The sequence below is a fragment of the Neopelma chrysocephalum genome, unplaced genomic scaffold (genome assembly GCF_003984885.1).
Source record: "Neopelma chrysocephalum unplaced genomic scaffold, ASM398488v2 Primary Assembly neopelma1_24, whole genome shotgun sequence".
NCBI classification, from domain to species: Eukaryota; Metazoa; Chordata; class Aves; order Passeriformes; family Pipridae; genus Neopelma; species Neopelma chrysocephalum.
This window is the reverse complement of record NW_020897693.1, coordinates 42,411,555-42,438,439: the sequence shown is the minus strand read 5'-3', so window position 1 is coordinate 42,438,439 and position 26,885 is coordinate 42,411,555. Positions and strand designations below refer to the sequence as shown.

Genomic DNA, 26,885 nt, shown 5'->3' with positions numbered 1-26,885 from the left:
TACTTTTCTGCTAATCTCTCTCTGCTCCCTCTTACTTTTTTTTTCCCTCTGACTTCCTCCTCCTGTAAGCTACTAATTGGTGTAATACTCTACAGGGTATGTCTTTGATCTGAGATATATATATCTATTGTGTAAGAAGAGTAGGTGAAACATAGTAGCGCAGTAGTCCAAAACCATTTGGAGTGGTTTCTTTCTGTGATTCTACTCTTATTTCTACCTAAAAATATGCTTCAAAATTTAAGATGATTCCTCCAGCACTTACTGAGATGAGGTAGTTGCTGTCCCAAGGGTAAAAGCTATCTAAAGGGTCACATGTCAAAAGGCTGGCCACTGGATTTTGATCTTTTATTCTGATATGCTTTTATTACTAAGTATCAACTAAATATAACTTAAGCTGTGTGTATCAACAAAACATGACTGCAGGTAAGTTCAACACAGATGCAAGAACATCTATGCTGTGTTAACATTAACAGTGTTAATTTCATAATCTTTCACTTACAAATAAAACTATGTTCGGAAAACAGAGCCTTTTTTAGAACCATGGAGTTTAGTAAAAAACCATAAACAATTCCCCAAATCCCAAGCAAATGAAAAATACCCTCTCAGTACGAGTCTTTGACTCATTTATGTGATAAATATGTGTATAAACCATAAGAAAAATGAAAAATTTTATAGTTTGTCTAGTTAACAGAGTGCCAGTATCATAAGCTGGATTTACTACAGAAGTTAGTCCATGGTCATTCAGGGTATAATTTTGTTTCATTTTTTGGGGAGTCAGTGTCATGGGCCTCATATATGTCAGTCTGTTTTCATACAAGTAACTTTTGAGTCCACAACCATTTCAAAATGAAACGTTTACTTTTGAAAATCAGACTGTGGATTTTCATTAGAAGAAATTAAAATTGGTTTTCAATTTCACAAAAAAGGGAAGAGAATATATTGTTATAAGTGAGTTATAAGTAACTGTCTGCCTAGAGCTAAATTTTCGCATATGGCTTTTAACTTTTCAGTTATTTGCAAGTGAAGTGTCTTCCACTTTCTGTAAACATTTCATTTCATCTTTCATAAGGTACAGTTTCCTTGTTTTCTTTGAAGAGGGAAAGCATATCCATCTCCAGGCAACCCAAGGGATACCTTCATGAACAAAGTACCATGAGGCAAGTCAGGGTGTGGATTTACAGCATGTAACTTACTCCACCCAATGGCTTCTTTTATGGTACATGTAAGGTCTTTGCCACACATCCGTTGAGGTGCAAAATACATTATACTCAATGGGAGTAAGATTACATGGGCATCCAAGAGAAGTTGCTGCTATGTACTTTAATTTCACAATCTGTATTATCTCTTAGCAACTTGTTTGTGTGGTATGCATTTGCCATAGCAAAAGGCTGTACACAAAGAGAAAGGGAGCTTAGAAGGGTAGTACTTTGAAACCCAGTACTCAGTATCGTCTTAGTAAGAGGAAAAGCATATTTGTATTTGTGTATAGTGTTGTGTATTTGTTATTATGAAACTCCTTTGTGAGGTGAAATATCTACCAGGAGTATTTTAGGAAGAGATTTTAGTAAAATAGTATTTTATATTGACTTTTTACTGAATATTTTTCTACACAAGTTAGAGACACTGATTTATTCAGTTATTGTAAGAAGACAAATAACGTAGATAATATTATACTTCATGCATTAATGAGAGATTTGGAGAAACTTCTGCCTCTAAAACAGAGGATGATCTTTTTATCTCCTTTTACAAGTTCTGCAATAGATTTTTTAAAAGAAAATAACAGGACTATGAAGAGTTTTTTGTCATTTTGTATAGATATAAAACTGTATGAAGTGGCTAACATATTTAACTTACTTTTCAAAAGCCCATTGTTTTCTATTTGTCTCCTCTCCTACCTTTTACCCTGTTTTTCTGTTATTCACTCTAACTTGCTGCCACTCACCTTTTCAATGGTTTCACTTTGTTTTCATTTAACATACATTTATAACACTTGTCCAATAATGTTTGGTTCATCAAACGGGAGAGCAGAAACTATACAATATAGTAAAAGAAAGCCAATTAAATCCATACCTATAGTTGTTAGTGCTGAAATATCTGTAACTATCGCTTAGTTATTAAACCCTGTGATCTGTGGGTATCTAATTATTGAACTGTATTTGTAGATTTAGATTTCCTTCTCTTTTTTTTTTGTTCTCGTTTATTTCTGAAAAATTACAGAAAAATCACAATAAAAATATTTTCATATTTGTGAATCCAGTTTTTTTAGAGCATTGGAACTGCAGTTTTCAAGGACTGGGGTTTTGAAAATGTTTATGAGTATAAAAAAGACTGCCCTTTGCTTCTAAAGTGCTCAAACTAGTTACAAGTCTGCCTGTGAGCTGATGAAAACTCAAATACCAAAATACCTCAAACACTAAATACCTTTGAAAAACCTTAGAACATTATTTACTTTTGAAAATGGGACATAGGCTCTGAAAACATTATTGCATTTCTGAGAATATTACCTTATGCCTTTCCCATCAACGTTAATCATTGAGCCAAACTGCAGAGACATCTGACAATGGTTGCTCTATCTGGAGAATATGTACTTTGGCAAGACCAGGGTTTCTTTTAGAAAAGCACAAAATTTGGAAGGGTATTTTTAGAGGAACTATGAAGGGAATCCCATTAAGCTTCCAAACGCATTGGATAAGTACTTTAAAACTGACAGAGGACAAGAACAAAACGTGCCTTTTAGTATTTGGAGTTATTTAGAAATCTGTATTAATCATGACTTGATGTGAAGAATAGCATCACCATACCTTTTTATGTGTAACATACAGTCCATTTTCTCAAGGAGCTTGTAAAAACTAAGCCAGTAATCTTGGAACTGATCTCACTACAAAAGGAGGAGCTGCTGTCTGTTTTTTTTCTGTGTTGTATTGCTTGCACTGGAGTGTGAGAACCACCTCACTGGACACTGTCATATTTATATTTGCCTGAGTGACCACTGTTACCCTGCTCCTAAATGAAAGAAAAGTAGATTAGTGTGTTTTTACTGCAGGACTTGGACATATATACAGGAGCTTATCAGAGAGTATCTGGTGCCTACAAACTTCCTGCCTTGCTTATCTTGCAGTAACCTGTTCTAATTCCCATAGGCTCAGGGAACTATTGCAATGGGCAAAACTGTAAATAAAGCTTATGATATACGATGGAAACTCCCAGAGATTGCGATTGGATTCCCTTGAAAAGCTTTGAAAATCCTGTAACAGTTGGTGTTCTGACTGCTGACTTCAGTTTTTGTCCTTCAACAGCAAAAGTGGGCTGACACAGCCTTGCAGGTATTCGGACATAATGTCTTGAGATTGCGCCAGGCAGTGAAAAACTGAGGCAAATTGTAGTCTTGACATCATTTTGCCATTGCATGAACTGTTTGTGATTCCACAGTTTGCCCTGCAGACAGTGGGGCAGCCTGGTGGAGGGCAGCAGGAGCTGCAGCAGAGACCCAATCCAGACCCTGCTGAAATCAAGGAGGAGGGAGGGCTTCTGTTGTCATTAGGTTTCTTGGATGAGAACCTCTCCAAGAAGCGGCAGCCACCAGCAGGAAAGTCCAAAATCTGAGTTCCTTTATCTTTTTTTCTGTTCTGCTCTTGCCAAAGTGCCTCCTGCTTTAGTAGCTGTGGCAGTGTCTTCACTTAACAGCTCTTGAGCAACCATTGCTTTTTTTTTCCTTTCATGCCACAGCCCATTATTAAGCAACTTTTAAAATACATATATACATCAATCTATAGTATATACATTCTTCAATGACTGGCTTGTACTTGATTGAAGGGGAAGAAGGGACGTGTGTCGCTGGTAGGTTTTGATCTTGTTATGGTCTGACGAAAAAATTTACTTGATTTTCTTTTTGTTTTCTTCCTCTAGAAGGTATGTCTCTCCTCTTCTAAAACTTCAGAATTTCTCCTAGTGAATTCACGTTTCCGGTACCCCCACATGTTAGTATTATCTGTGGAAAGAGGGTTTGTCCCAAACACCACTCCATCAGAGAGTTCACTTGCTGCTCTGCTCAGGCACATTCTTGGCAGACAGAGGAGGTGACAGTGGAAGGTGCCCAGCAAGATGAGGTGGTGCCTATGCATACAGGATCTGAAAAGGGGTATACTGTTTGTGGAGCACAGAGAAAGGATACTGAATCCTCTTTCCAGCAGTGCAGTGGTAAGCACAGCAGCTGCACTGTGCTGCTGATCTGCCATCATGTCTCTACAGAACATCCTAAGTCAATCAGCTTTTCCATGCCCAGTGTCAATGCAGTTATGATCGCTCTGCTTCCACATATTTAGCTTTTGAAGATTTTCATAGATTGTTGCCAAAAAACCCCAAACATTTGGGGAATAATTGAGCTGAATCATTTGGAGCATGTATCATCTAGTGTGCGTACAATGGCAATGATGAGGCAATTCCCTTCTGATTTAGTACCACAGTTATAACTCACATTACTTGTTTGGTGATACACCCCACATTTTCTGTGTCCATTCAGTTAAACCATTATAGGTACAATTGTACCTACAGACCTTTTTTCCCCACCTCAGACATACTAGCTATGCAGTGATTCTGCAAACAGATTCAGCCACCCAGCATGAGTTTACTAGTTCCCCTGCCTAACCAAGTTCAGTGAATCTCTGAGGCCCTTTGTCTTCTGGACGTGAAGTTCCCTCTTTCCAATATCATTACTATTGATTCCCATTGTTTATTGTCCTAGAGCTCATTTTCTTTGCTATTGTCAACATTGCCTCAGCATATTTGTCTGTCCTCGGATGATGATCTCCATACACCATTGAACATGTGCCCATTATGATCATTAATTTCTTTTAGAAGTGTGATTTTCAAGATGGTCAAGTGACAAATTCACCCAGCATCCCAAATAAACAATTTAATTTCTTTAGAATTGTGCAGGCCTAAAGTTCCCTTGGCTACAGTTTAAAGACGTTAAAGGCATTCAGATTGTTTGTTTTCTGCTAAATTAAAAATCTGCACCTAACAAATCCCATTTTGCTCATTTGCTTATTTGTTGCTAAACAGTGCAAAGTCCAGATCAGAATTCAACATTTCAGTCTGTCAGAGTTCATATAATGGAGTTCAGTCTTCTGAATATAACTGCAAATAGTTGCAACAGTATAGATGGAAACCGCATGTCTCTTGATGAAGTTGGTGTAATGGACCAGTAGCACAACTGCATGTGTAACTAATATTTCACCCTAAGGCTATTTCACAGAAGTGAAAATAATACTTTGGAAAAAAACCCACAGTATTTTTCCAACCAGTGTGAATAAATCTTCAACTGCAACCTTCTGAAAGGGAAGAAGTTGCTTTTTGCGAAGTAAAAAGTATGCCTTGTTAAGAAGTATGTTCTTTTAAGTCCACAGTATGTCCTATTGAGAGGTCACCTCTCAGATATAATCTACATTCCACAGAGTCTTTCTCAATGACATATGCTTAAGTTTTTGCTCAGTTGTTTTGTTTCATTTCCCTTTCCAATGAGCTCATTGCCCTGAGACTGGAGAGCAAGAAGTATTACATACTTTTACAGACCCTGCTTTCAGGAAGGAGCACGCTTTTCCCCCTCAGTTTATTTATCCGTACCTGTAGTTCACACATTTCCTCCCTGTGCATTAGTTTGTGGCTGCAAACTTTGAATTTCACTTCTGTGATTTCTACTCCCCAAAGTTTTTAGTTGTGATTTTAGATTTTTAATCATCACATGGGTCTGTGCACCAGGATCCAATTTACAATGAGCAGTGACCTCTTCATTTTCTAATTATCAGTAATTCATCTCCTGGTGCAAAATTGTCTAGTGCTTCTATGAAAAAATCCTTTGAATTAGTAGTCAGAAAGGACAAGGACCTTACTATGCTATACAACTGCTGTGGTTTGTAAATTCTTCCAAAGTTATATAATCAATTACATTTTTGCTTTTCTTCATAATGTAACATCTGCATTGCCCTGGGTTGGTTGTCATAGGAGGCATCATGAGCTAGTCTTGCCAGATTTGCTTACTTACCAGAGTATGTCTAGTCTGTGCAAAACAGCTGTTTGTAGAGATTTCTAAGGGGACCTGGATGACCTAGGTCAGGTATCAAAAGCAGTGAAGTTGTGAAGCGTGATACTCTGACACAGGATATGTCTTTCTGATTTGAACTCCCATTCTGGTACTACTCTGGATTCTCAATGCATATCTAAGACACAGCAAGTGAGATGCTGTCTACAAGATGAATGCTGGACCACACAACTTCCCTTAGGGCAATATTGGAATGTCTACATAGGCCTACTCTCAGTTCATTCACAAATCTCTTTCCCTGAGCTTTTCTATGTGTTGAACTCTATTCAGAAAGGTTTTGGGAGTGAGAGAGTTGGTGTTTGTCTACAATTTGTGCAATGTGATGTCATACTAGACACCCAAGTTTGTTCCAAATAAGGCATGTGAGTATATGGCAAGGAACATACTGTGTACAGCTCAATTGTCATATTTGAGTAGTAGCACAGACACATCAGCACAATTAGCCTGAAGTCTAGAGGCCTGCACAGCTTCAGCATCATGTCACTGCCTCGGCTGTCTTTCTTTCAGTTCTGGCATAATGAAGTGATGCTGCACAGCATTAGCAATCTCTAGGGTTAATTCCCCAGGTGGGAAAGTTTGCATTTCAGCCCTACTTTCTCACAGCTCTTTTCTTAGTTTTATTTTCCCTTTGTTCCCACAGTGAAAAGTCTTCTTTTCATGTTTCAGTCCTACATGGAGAACAGTACTTCTTTCTTTGTGAGACACAGCTTCTTACTTGCCCTCATCAGCTTGTAATCTCTGAGGTGTCTCTGCATGTCTAGCAGAATTAGTTCCAGAAAGTATTACGCTACAGTTCAGGTTAATCTCTCACATTTCCATCCCATGGCAAGAGTTGGTAACTAAATTCTTACAACTGTTTCCAAAGTATTTAGATAGTTGACACTCAATGATTAACCAAATTTTTCAGAACTTGATTTTGTCAAAAAAAAAAAAACAACTCTTATTATGACTGTCATTCTTTTCCCTGGTTTCTGTTGTTTGTGCTGTCAGAGTAAGCTGCTTTTTACATGTTCTTTAAAAAACAGCTGTTGAAGTTTCTTTCATCTGAAATGCCTCAAGATTTATTGATGAAAAATGTGCTAGTGTCTAGTGCCTGAGTAAACACTTTTTTCCCAGTAATATGTTTCTAATGTAATCAAAGAGTACTACACTTCAAATTGCCACTAGTCTGACTAGCAGGACACAAAACTCTTTAGTTTTGTGCATTTTGAGAAAGCCATTCAGAAGGGAAATCAAAGCTGGAGAGAGGAAGTAAGAAAAAGGAATCAAGATATTCTTGGGATAGTTGTCTATATGTGGTTTATCAATTATCAATTTAATACTGAGACTTTTTGTGGTTGGCTGTGAATCTCACTTTGAATATTTTCTCTGTAGTGTGTTTTGGGGATTTTCCCTGTAGTGTTTTTGCTTATTTAAAATGTCAAGAGCTAGTGATAAGGACTGAAAGTGAAAAACCACCTACCTTTGTATCTGCTATCAAGGTATTAGTGTTTCGGGACAGTGAGATTGTTGAAACTAAGAGGTAAACAGTGTTATGTGAATTTTCTCAGCAGATAGAAACTTAAAAGTTGTAAAATTTCACCAAAGGCAGATCAAAGAAAATTTATAAGAGCAAGCTGTTAAAATTGCCAATGAAGTGTGGAACAGTGTTTCACAGAGCTCTTGCGAAGAAAAAGGGAAAGGAGTTAGTTTTGGCTTTATTTTTTTTTTTTTAGCAGGAAAGTCATATTTAACTGAAGGATGTGCTGAGGTGGGAGCTCATTTCATGGAAGAAATAGTTCTATGGGCTTTGAGAAGAAGCGATGACAAGTAAACCAATACCAGGTCTTCAATGTGGTGGTTCTTCAGCTCTCTTGAAACAAACTGCTACTTATATCTTGTCCTCACCTCTCGCTCTTCACTTTGTGTAACATTGATCCTAAAGGAGGAGCTGAAGGTGAGGGCAAAAGGTGTCAGTGGAGCTGAAGGAGACTTGGTGGTGAGTCTTTTGAGGAGGTAGCAACTGGAGTGAGTTTGGTGCTTGGAGGCCTTGTAGTACTGGGTGGGGGATTTAAAGGGGCACAAGAAGACTGGAAGGACATTCAGGGGATGGTTGTGTGCAGGGAAGTGAGATTTGGTCTCTGACTTTATAGGAGAGGTATTATGTAGAAGAGGCCTATTCTATCCAGCATTTCTTCCTTACTCTTGCCTCCTTTCCTGGCACCCTTACTTCTGGCTAGGAGGGCAAAAACAGCCAAAAGGGGATAAAGGACTCAGGGAATAGAGGATTCAGGGACTCCTGAAGGAATTGGCTGATGTAGTTGCCAAGCCAGTTTCTGTAATATTAGAATAGTCATGGCAGTCAGGGGAAGTCCCACATGACTGGAAAAGGGGAAATTTTGTACTCATCTCTGGGTTCCTTGCACAGGAGGGACATCAGCCTGTTGGAGTGAGTCCAAAGGAGGGACACCAAGATGATTAGAGGGATGGAGCTCCTCTCATATGAGGAAAGGCTGAGAGAATTGGGACTGTTCACGCGGGAGAAGAGAAGGCTTTGGGGTGGCCTAATTCCAGCCTTCAAGTACCTGAAGGGAACCTACAGGAGAGACAGAGCAAGAGCATGAAGTGAGATGAAAGGAGTAATGGATTCAAACTAAAAGAGAGTAGTTTTAGATTAGATATTAGGAAGAAGTTCTTTGCTGGGAGAATGGTGAAGCAGTGGAACAGATTGCCCAGAGAAATTGCAGATGCCCCATCCCTGAAAGTGTTCAAGACCATAGTGGATGGGGCTTTGAGGAACTGGATGGTGGAAGATGCCTTTGTCCACAGCACAGGGGTTGGACTAAATGATCTTTGAGGTCCCTTCCAACCCAAACCATTCTATGATTCTATACTGTATAGCTCTGTTGAATCCTCTGCGAAAGAGATGGCTAGAGAAGTTGTGTGGGATCCCTCCCTACTTTCTTCCCAGGGAAGAAAAGCTGGAGAGCTGGGCAGGAGGGAAAAGAGCTGCCAAGCCACAGCCACTTCTGCCTTGCTCCTGAAATAAAGTGTTTTGTTTTCTGACAAAACACTGCTGGGTTTGCTGATAGTGACCTAATTCAAGAAAACCTTGTAGTTGTGTTACAAGAGAGTTGCATCTCTCTACATACAGCCATGCCTTTCCAGTGACAGGTAGGGTATCACTAAGTGTATCCAGGAAATGTTGAAGAGTAAAGTGTGTTTACTTGTTTATGTATAGCAACAGGTCCTTGAAGAGTGAATGTAGGTGAAATGTGACTTTTAATCTGCTGACTGTGGAGAAAAAGGAGATTGAAAGTTAGGGGAATCATTGACTAAGATGCTGAGGACATACATGTAGGGGTTATTGTCTGTTTCACTGACTGATGAAAGAGAGGATTGAGAGCTTGAGAAAGATCTTTGGGGGAAAAAAAAAGAGACATTGAAGGAAGAGAACATTTCAACCTTTTGGGGGTGGGAGGTGGTGTTTGTCATTTATTTGGTTTTTGTTTCCCTATAATTTCTTTTTAGTGGAGCTTAAAATAGGCAAGTCCCTTTTACTGGACTCAAACATTGCAGGCTTGTGAGAATCTAGCCCAAACGAATGCTATCAGGGTGAGGCTCTCAGTTGGAGGAATGTTTCAAAGTTTTGGGAACAGAAACCATTGACATTCCAGACAACTCTAAACTATCCTAGTCTTTGATAGTTTGGTGAATTATTCAACCTGTTTGTTGTGTAGTGTAATAGATTTACTGGCAGGAATTCCTGTGATTAAAGGAATTGAGAAAAGTCTCATAACTAAACAGAGATGCCTTGGAGTGCATACTATCTCTATAGGTCATCTCTAACAGTGCCCTACTTACTATGCAATAATTTTTGAGAAATTCTTCAAGATCTGCACTATTTATAAAAGATCATATTTTAATTATTGTAAGGAAACAGAAGCTCCATAATCAGATGGATCACACCTTACGGTTTACATAGGTTGCACACTCTCCTCTATTATATTTTCAGGAGAAAGTATTGTTAGGTCCAGAAGAGAACAACTTAATATAAATTTGTTTTCCAGTCTCTGTTACCTCCCTTTTTAATTATGGTTATGAGGAAGTGCTTTAGTTTCAATGGGGCAACAAATTAAGAAATTCTTCCATCTCTTTGAAGGTATATACACACCTGGTATCTGTGGTTTAGCACAGGAAAAGGAGAGGCTCTGAGGCCTTGTTTGTTCTGTAGAACTCCCTGCTTGTGCCATCAGTGGTTATTTATATATAGCAAAGAGAGGAACCTTGTATCAACAAACCTCTTTCAACCTCTTTGCTCAAAGTAGATGCATTTACATTAAATTTTGCCAGCTGAGGCTTAAACACCTATAAACAATTCAGTGCTAGATGTGTAAGAGCTGTGGGAACTTTTAGAAAAGTCCCCAGAGTAGGTGAGGAAATTTTCTGTTCACTACCCGTATCGTATCTTCAACGTATGCAAGGTTGCTCTGGAATATCCCAATCTTCAAAACTAAACAAAATGGCTGAATTATCTGTAAATCAGTATTCTGCTTATGATATACATCATTGTTTATGCTTGTTGAATATTTTTCATCAAATACAGAAATTATACAGCTGTTTCTAGACCTGTTACCCTTTCCTTCACCTTCCTTTCTCTCATACTGGTAACACATGAAAGAAAAATTTGGACTTTCTTTAATATTAGTCTCCAGAGATTCAAATATTAGTCTCCAGAGATTCACTTTATTCATAGAAATTGATCCTGAATTGATTTTCTCTGCTTTCTTTCAAATCATAGGGCAGGCTTTTCCATGTTTAGCAGCAGGCTTTCTCCTACAAGTGTGCTGAGGTGTGGTCTAGGTGTGTTCAAATCTGTCTTAGTCATTCATCCTTCACCTTGTCATTAGCATGGCGTCTGTATTTAATTGGGCTTCCTTCCTTCATCAGAAATCAGTTTTTATATACCATGAAAACTACAGCCCATTATTAAAAGTTAGCTCTAAGTGAGATTCTCAGCTCTTATTTGTACAAGAAGCAGTGAAAAGAGTATCTCAAGTATTCCTTCAGATGAGTGGTATGTGTGAAGAATGTACTATGTGCAAGTCCGGTATCCTGTCTCAAAGTCTTCTATTTCTCAAGTTTTACCTCAAAAGCAACTTGTTTAAGAGGGGTTTTTTTGCAATCTGTTGAGTTGTTTGGTAGGTTGTAATCACCGACTTTCACTGGTTGCATCTTTGCCTCACACAAAATGCTGCTGAGTTATTGTTGTGGTTAGTGCTTCAATTGTCTTTAGAAACAGCATTGAGATCAGCACTCTATTTTGTGTATAGTAAGGGTTGATCCTTCCCAAAAAATGTTTACATTTTGAAGGGAAAATGAGAGAAAATATTACCCTAGTTTTAGAAAGTGAGATGCTGTGCTTGGGAATCTGAGGCTCCTGGTGGACACCAAGTTGACCATGAGCCAGCAGTAAGATCTTGCAGGAAACGCAGACAATGATACCAAGATGAGTGGTGTAGTTGCCACACCTGAAGCACAGATGCCATCCAAAAGGAACTGGATAAGCTTGAGAAGTGGGCCCATGGGAAACTCATGAGGTCCAACAAGGCCAATTGCAAGGTGCTACACTGGGTCAGGGCAACCCCTGGTATCAATCCAGGCTGGGGGATAAACAGAGTGAGAGCAGCCCTGCTGAGAAGGACTTGGGGGTGCTGGTGCATAAGAGGCAGTGGATGAGAGGCTGGACATGAGCCAGTAAAGTGCACTTGCAGCCCAGAAAGTCAATTTATACTGGGCTGCATCAAAAGCAGTGGGGCCAGCAGGTTCAGGGAGGGGATTCATCCCCTCTGCTCTGCGCTTGTGAGATCTCACCTGGAGTGTTGCATCCAGCTCTGGGGTCCCCAGCAAACAGAATAGTGAAGAAGAGGGCCACAAAAATGAGTATCTCTCATCTCTCCTGTGAAGACACCTTAGAACAGCTGGGGTTTTTCAGCCTTGGGAAGAGAAGGGTCTGGAGTGACCTTATTGTGGCCTTCTAGTTCCTAAAAGGGTCCTACAGGAGACCAGGAGAGGGACTTTTTACAAGGGCATGTAGTGATATATCTAGGCTTTAAACAGAAAGAGAGTAGATTTAGATTAGATATAAGGAAGAAATTGTTCACTATGACGGTAGTCAGACACTGAAACAGGTTGCCCAGAGAAGTTGTGGATGCCCCATCCCTGGAAGTGTTCAAGGCCAGGTTGGATGGGGCATTCAGTAACCTGGTTTAGTAGAAGGTGTCCCCGTCCATGGCAGGAGGATTGAAACTTGATGATCTTTAAGGTTCCTACCAACCAAAATCATTCCATTATTCTATGATTCTGTAATTCCATGTACTTAAGCTGCATTAAGTGCATTGCTAGCAGGTCAAGGCAAGTGATTCTTCCTCTCTATTCATTCCTGGTGCTCCGATCAGGAGTCCTGCATCCAGTGCTGGGCTCCACAATGCAAGAAGGACACGGACATACTGGAGTGACTCCAGTAAAGTGCCACAATGGTGACTGAAGAATTGCAGCATCTGACATATGAGGAGAGGTTGAGAGAGCTGGAAATGTTTAGCCCAGATAATAAAAGGCCTGTGTAAATTTTAAGTGTGCATAAACACTTGATTTTTGATGAGTAAAGTAAGAGGTAGCCTGTGCTCAGTGGGATCCAGTGACAAGACAAGGGGCAGTGAGCACAAATTAAAATAAAGTTCCATTTAAACGTAGAGAAAACCTGTTTCAGTGTCAATGTTGTCAAACAAGGAAGACAAAATCCAGCTGGACACCGTCCTGAGCAACTCACTTTAAATGACTCTGCTTTGAACACGGGGTTGAACTATGTGGTCTTCAGAGTTCCCTTCTTCAGTGCTTCTGTCCTTCTGCACCCAGGATGCACACCTGAGCACGGGATATCTGCTGTCTGCTTTGACCCAGCTGAACTTGGCACAGGATCAGAGGGGACTGCTCCCCACAACCCAGATCACAAGATAGTAAGTTGATCTAAAGACTTGCTCTATTTAACACCCTTGTTCCTAGGCTTCCACCCCCTGTCCCCAGGCCATGCTTGTAACTGGGATCACCTGCATTCAATGGCATCCCAGCCGCATTCTTCTTCCCTGGGCACAGGGCCATGTGAGTGGCCCAGGAGTCGATATCACAGCTCTTGCTGCCAGTGGATTCCCCGTCTGGGAGTGGATAGTCAGGTGCACATACAGCAGCACTTGCTAATACATCAAAACAGTGTTTTGAGCCCTGCACCTCTTAGAATCATCACTGGCTTCAACTGGAGAAAATCAATACTAGCCATGGATTATACAGGAGACAAAGCAAGCTAGGTCACAAAAATTCAGATTGTCCTGGTGCATCAAGTCTTGTCCTCCTGCCTTAGTGGTAGCAATGCTATAGTCACTAGAAATCACGTTATGACTCTCTTGTTCATAAAATAGATTGGGGCAACTGAAAAGTGTATGAATGTTTGATATGAAGAAACAGCGGGTTCAGTTTGAGGAAAATGGGTTTGAATCTAACAGGGTGATCGTATAGTCATGAATAATAAAAAGTCACGTGTGAAACACATTCAGTAAAATTAAGTGTCCAGTAAAACTAGTTTCGACATCATACTAATCTCTAAAATTATAATGCATGAGTCACAGCCCTTAGATGATCTTAACCTTTACTAGAGGATACCCTGCTTTGTGTGCGGCAGCATAAACAACTGAGCAAGGACCTGTGCAGACCTGGTGAATACAACAGGACACTTTTAACTTTACTGTAAGTAATGATTTTTTTTTTTCTGTGTGACAATAGGACAACAGTTTTTGAATAATCAATCGAAACATTGTCGTATTCTGGTTTAAAGCTTCTTGTACTGTTTTACTATGATTTTGGTTTTTTAAAATAAAAAAAATAAGTCCTCTGTGAGATAGGCTTGTTTATATGGCATAACTCTCCTTAGGAAATCTACATTCCTAAGTGTTTTAAATGAAGTAAATTGATGATAATAACAAATGTAAGGCATGAAATGAAATGAAAATGGGGACTTAAGGACTGCTCTCTAAAGTGTCTAGAGGCTCCCAAAAAAAAAGAAACTGTGGCTAAAAGAATTAGAGTGATGGTGGAAAAAGTCACAAACAAATCAAGGAGCTTAAATTTAAACATGTTCTAGATACAAAAGTGCACTGCCTGAAAGTGGTTTGTCATGGGGTTCAGGCCCTTCCTAGTGATAGTAGTATTTCTATGACCATGATATTCAAAGACTGTGAATTAAGGGACATTTAGGGCATACATTATTAAAGCAGAGATCAGCATTCTTGGTTCACTGGGTTTTAGAGAACAAGATGCTGGAAAGTGGAGAATACAAATGTGGGGCCATGGTGGGAGCTGATTGGAATTCAATGAATTTACAAGGCAGTCTGCATTTCTCAGGGCAATTCAGAAACCTAAGATATTTTTCTCCTAAAGAGTACTTTGTTTTATAAAAGATTCTGTAGGTGAAATGATCATATACCACAAGTGAGTATTCTGGATTTCCAAATATTTCACATCTTTACTTCTTTCTCTCTGTTGCAAGATATTGAACCACTTGTGATACAGTATTAATTTCTAGAGGTAAAAGTATTGCCACAGATGTGGAATGAATGGTTTCCATGCTGCAGGCATGGTATTTCCATTTGCTGTTTGTTCTATGTACATACGCATTTTCCCTTTCTTAATAAACAGCACTGTATTTCCATGGTCTTGATAACATCCTAATTGCTATTTCTCTCTTTTGTTATTTATGTAGATATTGGCTTCTCTTAATGGTGCTCAATTGTTCAGCCTTTATGAAATCACTGTTAATGTTCATCAGCTCCTCATTAACAGGTGCATTTACTTTCTCTTTAGTGCCTGCATATGGGTTTATATGGAGCCCATTCAAAAATGTATGATATTTTAATTTTCACAATGGAGGAATATTGTGTTTTAATTCTGCTTTGATTTTTCATCAGTTAAATTTTTACTTTTTGCTCTATAGACCTGTACTTTTGACTCACAGCTCTTTATCACTTACAGCCACATTGAAAAGAGAACATCGGAAAAAAACAGTTTCAAAGGAATTGTAGACTAACTTTAATGAGGGCATCTTTGGTATTACCTCATCCCTCTTTGACTTTGATTTTTATTATTTCATAACCTCTTCAGTAGGTTGAGTAATTTTCCACAGTCTACTTCCTTGAAATAGAAAGCTGGTACCCCTCAATTCAAATGTCTTGGAATCACTGGTACTAAGCTAACTTTTTATAGTGAAGGAATTGGTGTATTGCTAAACACAAGGTGAAAAGATTTGTAAGCCAAATGCAATTTTTCTTCTATTACAGAGTCACAGAAACATGAAGAAGTTGTTTTTCCTGTGTCTTTTACTTGTTGGAATTAATTCCAACAGTTATTGCTATGAGCCTAATCACCAAGGGGTAAGAAACCAAAATCAAAGAGCCCAAGGAAACCGAAACATGCCATGGCAAAGTGTAAGCAACAGTGTTTGTCGATTTGCATGTTGTTTCTACAAAGAGATTTCTTCTTATGAAAACAATCGGAATGTTTTCTTCTCTCCTTTGAGCATCTCTACTGCCTTTGCAATGCTGACTCTGGGTGCCAGATCAGACACCCTGACACAGATTCTTAAGGTCCTTTGCTTTAACCCACGTGAGATTTCTGAAAATGACATACATGAAGGTTATCGTCAACTCATGCAAATGGTGAACAGAAAGAATGGGGGCTTACAGTTGAATATGGGAAATGTTCTGTTTGTGCTTGACCGACTGAAGCCACAAGAAAAATTTTTAAGTGATCTCAGAAACTTCTATGAAGGAGAAGCTTATCCTATGAACTTCAAGAACGCTGATCAAGCCCAGCAGAAAGTCAACAAATATGTAGCAGAAAGAACCAATGGAAAAATCAAGGACCTTGTAAATAACCTTGATCCACTTACTGAAATTCTCCTCATTAGCTATATTTATTTTAACGGTAAGATACACATATCATATTCTTCTTCTTCGTAATTTATTTCCTCAGGTCAGTCTTGGACTTCATCACCTTTTTTGCAATATGGTTTTGCAGATGGACTCATATCTTGTTTTCCCTTTGGTCCTCACTCACACTTAGTTACAAACAAAGCTTTCGAAAATTATGTTCTGCCTGACAGTGATGATAATTCCTAGCAAAATGCATGGCAAATTTTCCCATATTTTTTAATATATAAACTTCTTTCCTTCTGAAGATTTAGTGAAATATATGCTGAGGAAGGCACCTCTAGTTAGGAAAGATAAGATGCTTTCCTAATCCTATACAATCTAGTGGGATTCAAGCACTTTCTTAAATGCTTTGCTGTCTAGGAATTAATTTGAAATCCAGTTCTGTGGACTTCAGCTGGTGTTTTGTTCAGCAAGTTAGGAGTTAAATTTAAAAAATGCTGTTAAAGTAAAACGTAGCATCTTACCAAAAAGAAGTATGTTTACTCCTTAGTTTTGCTGTTACTGTGTATGTTCATGTATCCAAAACTAAACAGTCAACAACTTTGGTTTCACACTCATGTTCTCCCTATTTTTTTACTAACTATGCCTTTGCCGATCGTATGTCTGTAGTCCTGATGTGTCTAGAGGCATAGGTTTCACCCTTTTTTTTTTGATTTGCAGATTCTAATATTTTCCAGTGAAGATGGACCCACCAGTATCAGATACAAGCCTATTGACAATAAGCTTGTTTTTCTTAATTAACTTGTGCAGTCTGCTTAGATACACTCAACAGATCTTCCCAGAGCTTTTCAGACTGCTGATCTAATGAGAAGACGAGGATCAAGGCTGTAAGGCTCAATCAGTGGTCTAATAACAGATATTGCATCTTCTTTCAAACCTTCTCTCTCTTACTTGTATGCTGAAAACAAAGCAATTGTACTTAGAAAAATAATATCCTATAATCTATCTGATAAAATTACCATTAAGCTTTTTAATTTAAATGGAGATGACATATTAGAAATGCGATTCTTTTCAAAAGGAAAACCTATTCTTTTAAAACTGTTAACCTGGATGCTTGCACACTCCAATATGAGGGTTCCCCTGCAAGCAATTAAGAGCTATATTTTTGGGGGGGTTTTCTGTTGTTTTTCATCTATGTCTCAGCTCCTTATATTAATCTCTGAAGATTTGGCTGCAGTTAAATGGAGCTGATTGAATTATAGATGACTGATGTTTTTTAATTCTCTTGAAAACATACTTGTTTGACTCAAATAATGTTTTCATTTAGGCTTTTATTGAGCAACAGGCACATCTTTCAAAACAGGCAAAACCCCCTTTCTTTTACCGAAAGCTGTTCGAAGAATGAGCAATAAATTTAGTAGCATGATTGGGACAAAAGCCTGAGAAACTTTTATTAAAAATAACTTTGTATTACAGTTAACTTTTATGTGTTCTAAAAATGTGGGTTTTTTTAAATTAGATGTTCATTTTATTACTGAAATGATTTCCTACCTTCTCCAAATATGGTGGAGTTTCAGTTTTAGCTCTTCGATTTTAAAGAAAATAGATTAAAGAATAGCATTAATAGCAATAATATAACAATTTTTATCTTGAAATCAAGAGTAGGTTAAGGTTCTAGAGGCTGGGATTAATCTGGAGAGGACCTAAAGCTCAGTTAGCTCTATAACCAGTCCATACTTCTAGGCTCTTTTCCACTCTGCATTGCAACCATCCTTGCACAGTACTGGTGACTCTCCTTCCTCTTTTTTTTGTGGTGTACTGTAGTACAGAAGTCCTTCCCTAAGGACAAAAGCCTGGCAACATTTTTCTGTCTCTGAGCCAGTGGGCATGTTATCCCACTATATTACACCAGTCCCTTATCATGCTCTTGTCAAGCTGATCACAACAAAGACTACCTCAAAGTTCTTTTTCCCACTTGAGCACTGTGAAGCATTTGACAAAGGTGTCATCCCTAGAAGGTAGATCCCTAAGATAGAGGTGAGCATAAGAATAAATTCTCCTTTGAAACAGGAGGAAAGTATTAGTGAATACCATCTCTGTCTAATCTGTGTGTTAAATGATAGTCACAGTTTGGGTTAGAAGGGACCTTAATGGTCATCTAGTTCCAACTCTCCTACCATGGTTGTAGCCCTCTTCCACTACACGAGGTTGCTCAAAGACCTGGCCTTGAACACTTCTAGAGATGGGGCATCCACAATTTCTTTGGGCAACCTGTTCCTGTGTCTCACCACCCTCACAGTGAAGAATTTCTTCCTTATATCTAATCTAAATCTAAATCTGCTCTCTTTCAGTTTAAAGTCAGTCCCTTGTGTCCTATCACTATTTGCCTATGTAAAAAGTCATTCCCTATCTGTAGGCCCCCTTTATGTACTGGAAGGGGCTTTAAGGTCTCCCCTGAGCCTTCTCTCCCCCACGCTAAACAACCCCAACTCTCTCAGCCTGTTTTCATAGGAGAGGTGTTCCTGCTGTCTGATCATCTTCATGGCCCCTTCTCTGGACTTGCTCCAGCAAGTCCACATCCTTCTTATGTTGGACACCCCAGAGCTTAATGAAGTACTCTGGGTGGGATCTCACCAGAGTGAAGTAGAGGGGAAAATCCCGTCTCTCGACCTGCTGGCCACACTCCTTTTGACATAGCCCAGGACACAGCTGGCTTTCTGGGTTGCAAGTGCACATTACTGAGTCATGCTGAGCTTCTCATCAAGCAACACTCCCAAGTCCTTCTCCTCAGGTCCGCTTTCAACTTGATCCATTCTCTGCCCCGCCTGTATTTGTGGTTGGGACTACCCCAACCCACATACAGGACCTTGCACTTAGCCTTGTTGAGCTTCATCAGGTTCCAATGGGGCCACCTCTCAAGCCTGTCATGCTCCCCTTGGACGGCATACCTTCTCTCTGGAGGACATCCCTTCCTTACAGCATGCTGACTGCATCACACATCTTGGTGTCATCAGCAAACTTACTGAGGCTGCTCTCAATCCCACTGCTCGTGTTGCCAACAAAGATGTTGAACAACACTGGTCCTAATCCAACCCTGAGGAATGCCACTTATGACTGGTCTCCTCTTGGAGAACAAGCCATTGACCACAACCCTTCAAATGCAACCATCCAGGCAATTGCTTATCCACCAAATGGACCATCTGTCAAATCCAAATCTCCAGTTTAGAGACAAGGATGTCATGTGAAACAGTGTCAAATGCTTTGCACAGCTCCAGTTAGATGACATCAATTACTCTTCCTTTAGCACAACTTGCTCTTAGTGAAGTCATTTTGTCTGTCACTAGTCACCTCCTAATTTTCCACCTGTCTTAGCATAGTTTCCAGGAGGATCTGCTCTGTGATCTTGCCACACAAAGAGGTGAGACAGACTAGTAGTTCCCTGGATCTTTTTTTTCACTTTTTAAAAATGAGAGCTATTTTCCCCTTTTCCAGTCAGTGGGAATTTCACTGAACTGCCATAACTTCTCAAATATGACAGATAATGGCTTAGCCACCTCATCCACCAGTTCCCTCAGGATCTGCAGATGCATTCATCAGGTCCCATGAACATGCGCATCTTCAGGTTCCTTAGATGGTCTTCAACCTCATCTTCTCCTCTAGTGGTCAGTTCTTCATTCTCTCAGTCCCTGCTTTTGCCTTCTGTGACCTGGGTGGTGTGGCTGCAGCACTTGCCAGTGAAGACTGAGGTAAAAAATGTCATTGAGTACCTCAGCCTTCTCCACATTACAGGTAACCAGGCTTCCTTTTTCCTTCTGGAGGGGGCTCAGATTTTTCCTAGTCTTCCTTTTGTCATCATCATGCTTATAGAAGCTTTTCTTGTTGCCCTTGATGTCCCTGACCAGATTTAATTCTATCACACCTTTAACTTTCTTAACCTAATCCCTGGATACTCAGAAAATCTCTTTGTATACTTCCCAGGTTACCTGTCCTTGTTTCCACCTCTGTAGGCTACCTGTTTGTGTTTGATTTCACCCAGTAGCTCCTTGTTCAGCCACACAGTCCTCCTGGCTATTTTGCCTGACTTCCTCTTTGTTAGGACAGATCACTCCTGTGCTTGGTGGAGGTTATCCTTGAATATTAATAGAATCATAGAATCATGGAATCATTAAGGTTGGAAAAGAACTCCAAGACTGAGTCCAACCTTTGACTGAACACCACCATGTCAACTAAATCACAGCACTAAATGCCACGTCCAGTCATTTCTTGAACACCTCCAGGGATGGTGACTCCACCATGTCTCTGGGCATCACGTTCAAATTTCTGACAACCCTTTCAGTGAAGAAATTCTTCCTGCTGCCCAACCCGAACCTCCCCTGGTACAGCTTGAGGGCATTTCCTCTTGTCCTATTGCTAGTTGCCTGTGAGAAGAGACCAACTCTCACTTCAACCTCCTTCCAGGTAGTTGTAGAGAGCAATAAGGTCCCCTCTCAGCCTCCTTCAGGCTAAGCAGCTGTTTAGCTCCCTCAGCTGTTCCTCACCTGACTTACTCTCTAGACCATTCACAAACTCCATTGTCCTTCTCTGGACATGCTCCAGCACCTCAATATGCTTTGTGTAGAGAGGGACCTAAAAATGAATATGCTTTGTGTAGAGAGGGGCTCAGGATTTGAGCTGCAGCCTCACCAGTGCCAAGTACAGGGGAACAATCACTGTCGTGGTCCTGCTGACCACTCTACTGATGATGCCACTGGCCTTCTTGGCCACCTGGGCACACTTCTGGCTTATGTTCAGCAGCTGTCAACCAGCACTCCCAGACCCTTTTCTTCTGGGCCACTTTCCAGCCACTCTTCCCCCAGCCTGTAGTGCTGCATGGAGTTGTTTGGCAATACAGCTTTCTTGGACGTCTCTTCCCTCCATGACTTTATCCCGTGGTACTCTACCAAGGATATTGCTGAAGAGACCAAAGTCTGCTCTCCTGAATTCCAGAATAGCAGTTCTAATATCCTACTCAGTTTTCAATCAAGCAAAGTTCTTTGTGAAAGCAGTGGGTGTTTTCCCTGAGTTGAGCACTGGATAAAGGTTGTTTAAATGTTTCAGGACTTGTGTCATTCATGTTTCTGTTATTCATTCTGCTTTATTTTTTCCCTTAGGCACAATAAGGTAGAAGTCCTGCCTGTTATATATCTGATGACAGAAGTCACTGTTAATGAAGAAACATAAAAGTAGCAACTTTTCCCTCTTCAGAGTATTGCCAGTTGTCAATCTATACTTTCAGAGCCCAAGACATGCCCTAAATTCCCATTTCACTTTTTCCAAATACTAAGTGCAGGCTATGTCAGATGGTGGAAACAGCAGAAGACAATTATTTCATTTGTAACAAGCTGCCTAATAATCAATGTTCAAATAGAAGTCAGAAGTAAAAAGTGGTTGCATCTTGTTTCATTGTTTTCTTGGTGGCAGCTACTTTACTAAGCATCACAGCTCTAGTTTTGCCTAATAAATTTGATAAAATGTTCGTTTTGCTCTAGGAGGCAAAATTTACTGCAGACCAACAACATTTCTTAAAAATAAAAACAACAAAGAAACCTTTCCAAAAACCCCCACCCTTTTTAAAAATCTGCTCAGCCTCTGAAATGAATGATATGGATAGGTGGAATTTGGCATAGAAATTTTTCTCCACTGAGGTTAAGGATCTTTTGGAGTTCTGAGGTGGAGAGTTTGTTTCACTATGACTAGGTGAGGAGCCTTGGAAAATTTAATATTGTGAGGATGCAGTGGAAAAATTTCTGTTGTTGTTTTGTTTTTTAACTCAGCACTCTGGTAGAATTAAGTTCCTCGTGACTCTATACATTATCAGCTAATGTGAGATATAAACACCTTGTCTCTGAAAGTAACCCAAATTCCTTAATTTCTCTGGAGAATTCATCCCTCATATCACCCTTTTCAAGCCTATTTTGATCTGGGAATAAGGAAAGGGGAGAATATTCTTCAGAGCTCAGAGAAAGAACAGGGGCTTTACAAACTCCTTAAAACTGTTGTCATGGCAGAAAAGTGCAAGTTAGAACTCTTGATATGTCATCTAAATGAAGGATATTGCAGCCCGCTGTAAAATCTGAGAGAGTTTTTTTACATCGCATTCTACCTCTTGTGTGTTGCTATTAAATTATTCCGAGTATTCAGTAAGATCAAGTGATCATTGCAAACTGGTTTTGTCTTTGAAGCTGATCCAACAGTACCAGTTTCTGTCACCTAAGAATGTGTCCTGTGGTGATATGTCCTATGGTTTCATGTCCTCAAAATATCCTCTAACTCAATCTCTTCTATTTCAAGCTGAATGGGAAAAACCTTTTGATCCACAATACACTAAGATGAGCAAATTCTTTGTGGATGGGAACAAGGCTGTTGAAGTCCCGATGATGTTTGGAATGGGCCTGTTCAAGCACGGCTATGATGACCAGTTGTCTTCCACTGTGGTGCAAATGGATTACAAAGGAGGCGCTTCAGCATTTTTTATTCTGCCTGATAAAGGAAAAATGAGGAAGCTGGAGAAAAGATTGTCTTGTGAACGTATGTCAAGGTGGAGGTCATTAGTCACAAAAAGGTAAAATTCTGAAGTTCTTGGTTCAGATGGTAGGCAAGGAAACAAATGTGCTGGGCTATGACACAGAATCAGAACACCATTTTTAGTTCTGTTTTATCTGCAGAAGTATTCTCACTGACCAAAGTTGAATCTGGCTCTCTGGTATCACTGTGTTTTCACATTCAGTACTGCATGAACTGAAAACCTTCACAGCTTTAGGACTTTTTCCATTTCTACAATTTTTTTCCCATATTCAACTCTCAATAGGCCCCTGGTTTTGGACTTAGACCTCTACTCATATTTTTGGGGGAGGTCTTCTGTCGTCTTCTATTTAGAAGTAAATTCCTACCACTTCAGCTTTTTTTCTTGTCTCTTGCTTCTTTTCTACCTATCAAAATTAACAATAATTGCACAGTTAATGCTGAAATAGCAACTTCCATTCGGCAATTATGAGGGCAAAGCACGTTGCAGAGCCATTATACTCAGGCTCTCTGAGGTCTTAGGAAGGCAAAATTGGAACAAGCTACACTTGAGCCTCAAAGGCAGAAAGGGTTCATGCTTTCTAAAAGTAATTTTATACTCCTTACATTTAGTGTTCTGTATGGTACTAGCCTTTCATGGGACAAAATGCGTTGTACAAGCATAGGCAAAACATGTTTATAGTATCAAGCCCTTGTGCTCACTTATGAATTTGATGTATCAAGTTAGTGACCTTCACACATACTCATTTGAAAAACTTATTTTGGATGATCCTTATTCAAAAGAGAAATTGCATCCTAATACAGAAACCCAAAACCAGTGTCATGCTCCTAACTCTGATTCACTGTTAAATCTCATAAAAAAAATCTAATTTTTTTTTTTATTTGGAAAAAAAAAGGACTAGGAAAAAAAAAATTAATTCTCTGTGCATCTTCACAGTTTTGAAACTTCTGGAAGCAGCTACATATTTTTTGACTATAGGAAAAATAAGATGGTCAATCAAGTTACATATGTATAATTTTTGTCAAAGAAACACAATTGCCTTTAAAATTACCAAGAAAGACATTAAATAAAATTTTTCATGATGACCATTCTTTCCTGCAAACTGATGACACGAACTCCTCCTTTTACCTCTAGTTTTCAAAGTAATTGATTGCCTCTGCTGTTATTCAGAGTCTCTGGGAGGTCTTAATAAATGGACTTGAAGTAGTATATGGAATGATTCAAGGGCTGTGGGCAAGCTATGTTTGTCCCTGTTTCTGTGTCTGCAAACTGATATGAGTTGCAGAAGTGTTGTGAGGGACATTTTTCATTACTGTTGGCTGCCAAACAGGGGATAGTGCCAAAGTTTCACCAGTACAGGCAGCTGAGAACTATTTAATGGCTGAACTGTGGAGAAAGCATCACTTTCACTTCTGAAAAGTGCATCCCAGTGCTTCCTTCCTGGTTACGTTGTTGCTGTGGCCTTCTCTTTCCTCCATATTGAAAGAAAGTAGGGGCTTGTGAAGGAATGTCTTTACACAACAGTAAGATAGATGATTCAATGATAATTGCATCATCATTTGGGACAGCAATCAGCACAGACTGAAATTAGGGAGAACTAAGAGATCAGCAATCAGTTATCAATCCTGTAGCACTTTCATTTCTGGGTACCAGCCAGACTTGGCATTAGATGCTGTGCAACACTTCAGGTATGGGCCCTTTCCACCTGTCTGCTGGATGTCTTGCTCTTTGGCTAGCTTGGTTAAGTGTTCCACAACTCCCTGACCTAGAGCCCTGGAGAGTTGTCCTGGTTTCTCACCAGAAAACAGTACCTAATGTCAGCACTATCTCTAACCTCTGTCTCATTATGCTGCTTCTGGCTGCAAATGTTGTGTTTAACCCCTGAAAAGAAATCGTTAGATCTGTATGGAAAAAGTAAGGAAGAAATGAGTCAGAAGTATAGAGCTTTGGGTTATTTATGTAAAACAGCAAACTAGTCACTTAAAATTCAGTGTCAGACATTAGGCTTGATACAGAAAAATAATTATCTGTTGACTATCTATATTCTGTCAGTGTGCTTTTGCTTTTTACTTTGTCATCCATTCTATCACTATTTATCATTGTCCTGCTTCCTTGGCATATATTTTTGTTTTCTCTGTCCTGATTTATATGATAAATACACAAGGCCAGCCAACGGAGTTTTTTGTTTGTTTTTTTTTTTCCTAAAAGTAACCAGTGAACTCGCATGTGTTGGATTTTTTTTGTGCTCAGTCTGAGACACCTAAAGGAATCTCTTTTTCACAAGGCGAATGCTCTGCATCCTTGGTAATGGGTAATGATGAAGATGCTTCCAGCAGATTGCACAAAAGATCACTTAACTTCTGAAAATGTTAGATGAAGAATCTTAGGGAGGTACAGTTGTATTGTGCTGAATCACTGGGTCAATTTCACTGTTCATGAGTAGGGTTACTGCAGACTGAGAGCCAGCAACTACAGCCTTATCCTCTCAACCAGCCTTCCAACATTGTTATAAATCTCCTTTTCTTCTCCTCAAATTAGTGTCAGTGTACATCTTCTTTGTGGGCTAGAGAGAGCCTGCAGGCAAAATGTCATGAGGGAGAAAGCAAAATCAGTTTCCCTTGTGAGTCTATGTTATTCTGTGATATGTGATCAAATGTTTCACTACATTTTTGTACTTCTTTTCTGGCAGCTCAGTAAATTTGTATCTTCCAAAATTCACTCTTTATGGGACATATGACCTAAAAAATATCTTATATAAAATGGGCATTATGGATCTGTTCACTGATAAGGCTGACCTCTCTGGGATCACGGGACAGCCCCAACACAGAATTTCCCAGGTAAGTCATACTGCTTTTTGTTTTATGGGCCTGTGGTTACTGATACTTGCATCACTTTCTGTACAACTATTTGTGATGCAAAACTCATGTAAAAAGGCTTGGCTTCACATGAAAAGGTAGTTGTTGGCATACAGAGTATTTTGTCCATGCACTGTAAGTGCAATTGGGTTGGAGCAGGTTACAAGTCTGTAATTTTTTAACCTAGAAGGCTATTTCGATCTACCTGGGGGCAACCTTATAAAACAGACATGACCAAATCACCATCTATCCACACTTTGGTACCTTCCTGCAGTGTGCTGTTACAGTCACTACATTGCTGCTTCTGTTTATGTTTGTCTTCTTTAGCCTGATTGTGGGCAAGTATGGAGCTATAGGATGTGTCACCACTTGTGTTTTATGGAGGGGAGGGGAGAGGAAAAACACTGCTTGCTTTTAAATTGTTTAGGGGAAAGGAAAATGCAGTTAGTATAAACACTTGGCTTCAAGCCTATGAACAAATCTCTCATTAGTGTCAGGCCAAGGTAAAAGCTAGAGACAGGTCATACCTCACTGAACCTAGAGTTAAAACTGACAATCAGTGCAACTTTAATTGTCTAATATGAAGAAAACAACTGCCCTCATGACCTCAGGAGGATGTCAGTAAACCAGGATCTGTCAATGTCTTGACTTTGCAAGGTAAAACTTAGAGGTTTCTCTGCTCTAGCCCTCCATTTCTGGACCTTCTCCTTTGCTACCATTATTTCCAAGACATGAAGGAACACAGAAAACATGTTCTCAGAATTCTATCAATTGTGCTAGTCTGCATATTATTTTTTCAGCTATATGAACTTTTAATAGACAATTAAATATGGTCTTGCTCTCTTAACATTTGGTCTAGCTGTACAGATCTCCATGACTGGGTGCAGGGAATAAGAAAAGAAACAAAGCAAATGTTTTCACTAGCGGGGACATGTACCTCCACTGGAAACAAACTTTTCCTCTCTGGGACCAGAAAGCTATGCTGCATGTAGCTTGGTGATTCTTTTTCCGCTTTGCTGTCTTTATGCAGTGGACTCACATCTGTCCATCTGATGCTTGTTTCTTACCAATAACTTCAGGCACTTTTAGGTCACATTCTTATTTAGGTGACTATTTTTGTACCCCCTTGACTTGTACATGTCTGTTTCTTCACAGGCTATTCATAAGGCTGTGATAAAGGTGGATGAGACTGGCACCGAAGCAGCAGCTGCCACAGGCATGGAAATAGTGCCTATGTCCGTTCCAGTTACCATTAAACTCAACAAGCCATTCCTAATGGTCATAACTATTGAGAACAATATACTTTTCATGGGAAAAATTGTGAACCCTCTGAAAAGAGATTAAGTTAACGTACATATTGTGTGTGTGGTGATCACCACTCTTAAATCAAGTATTTGACCTGATGAGTATGGCAT

The 26,885-nt window shown here is 39.6% G+C and overlaps 1 protein-coding gene across 1 annotated transcript; it reads left to right on the top strand.

Annotated features, from left to right (window-relative positions):
• The first annotated feature begins 413 nt into the window (after nt 1-413).
• Nucleotides 414-26,885, top strand: LOC113974934 (alpha-1-antiproteinase F-like). The gene is made up of 6 exons (XM_027698506.1): nt 414-423; nt 3,907-3,909; nt 15,416-16,105; nt 22,384-22,654; nt 25,305-25,452; nt 26,626-26,885. The coding sequence occupies exons 1-6, from the start codon at nt 414-416 to the stop codon at nt 26,812-26,814; spliced, it is 1,311 nt and encodes a 436-aa protein (XP_027554307.1). The 3' UTR covers nt 26,815-26,885.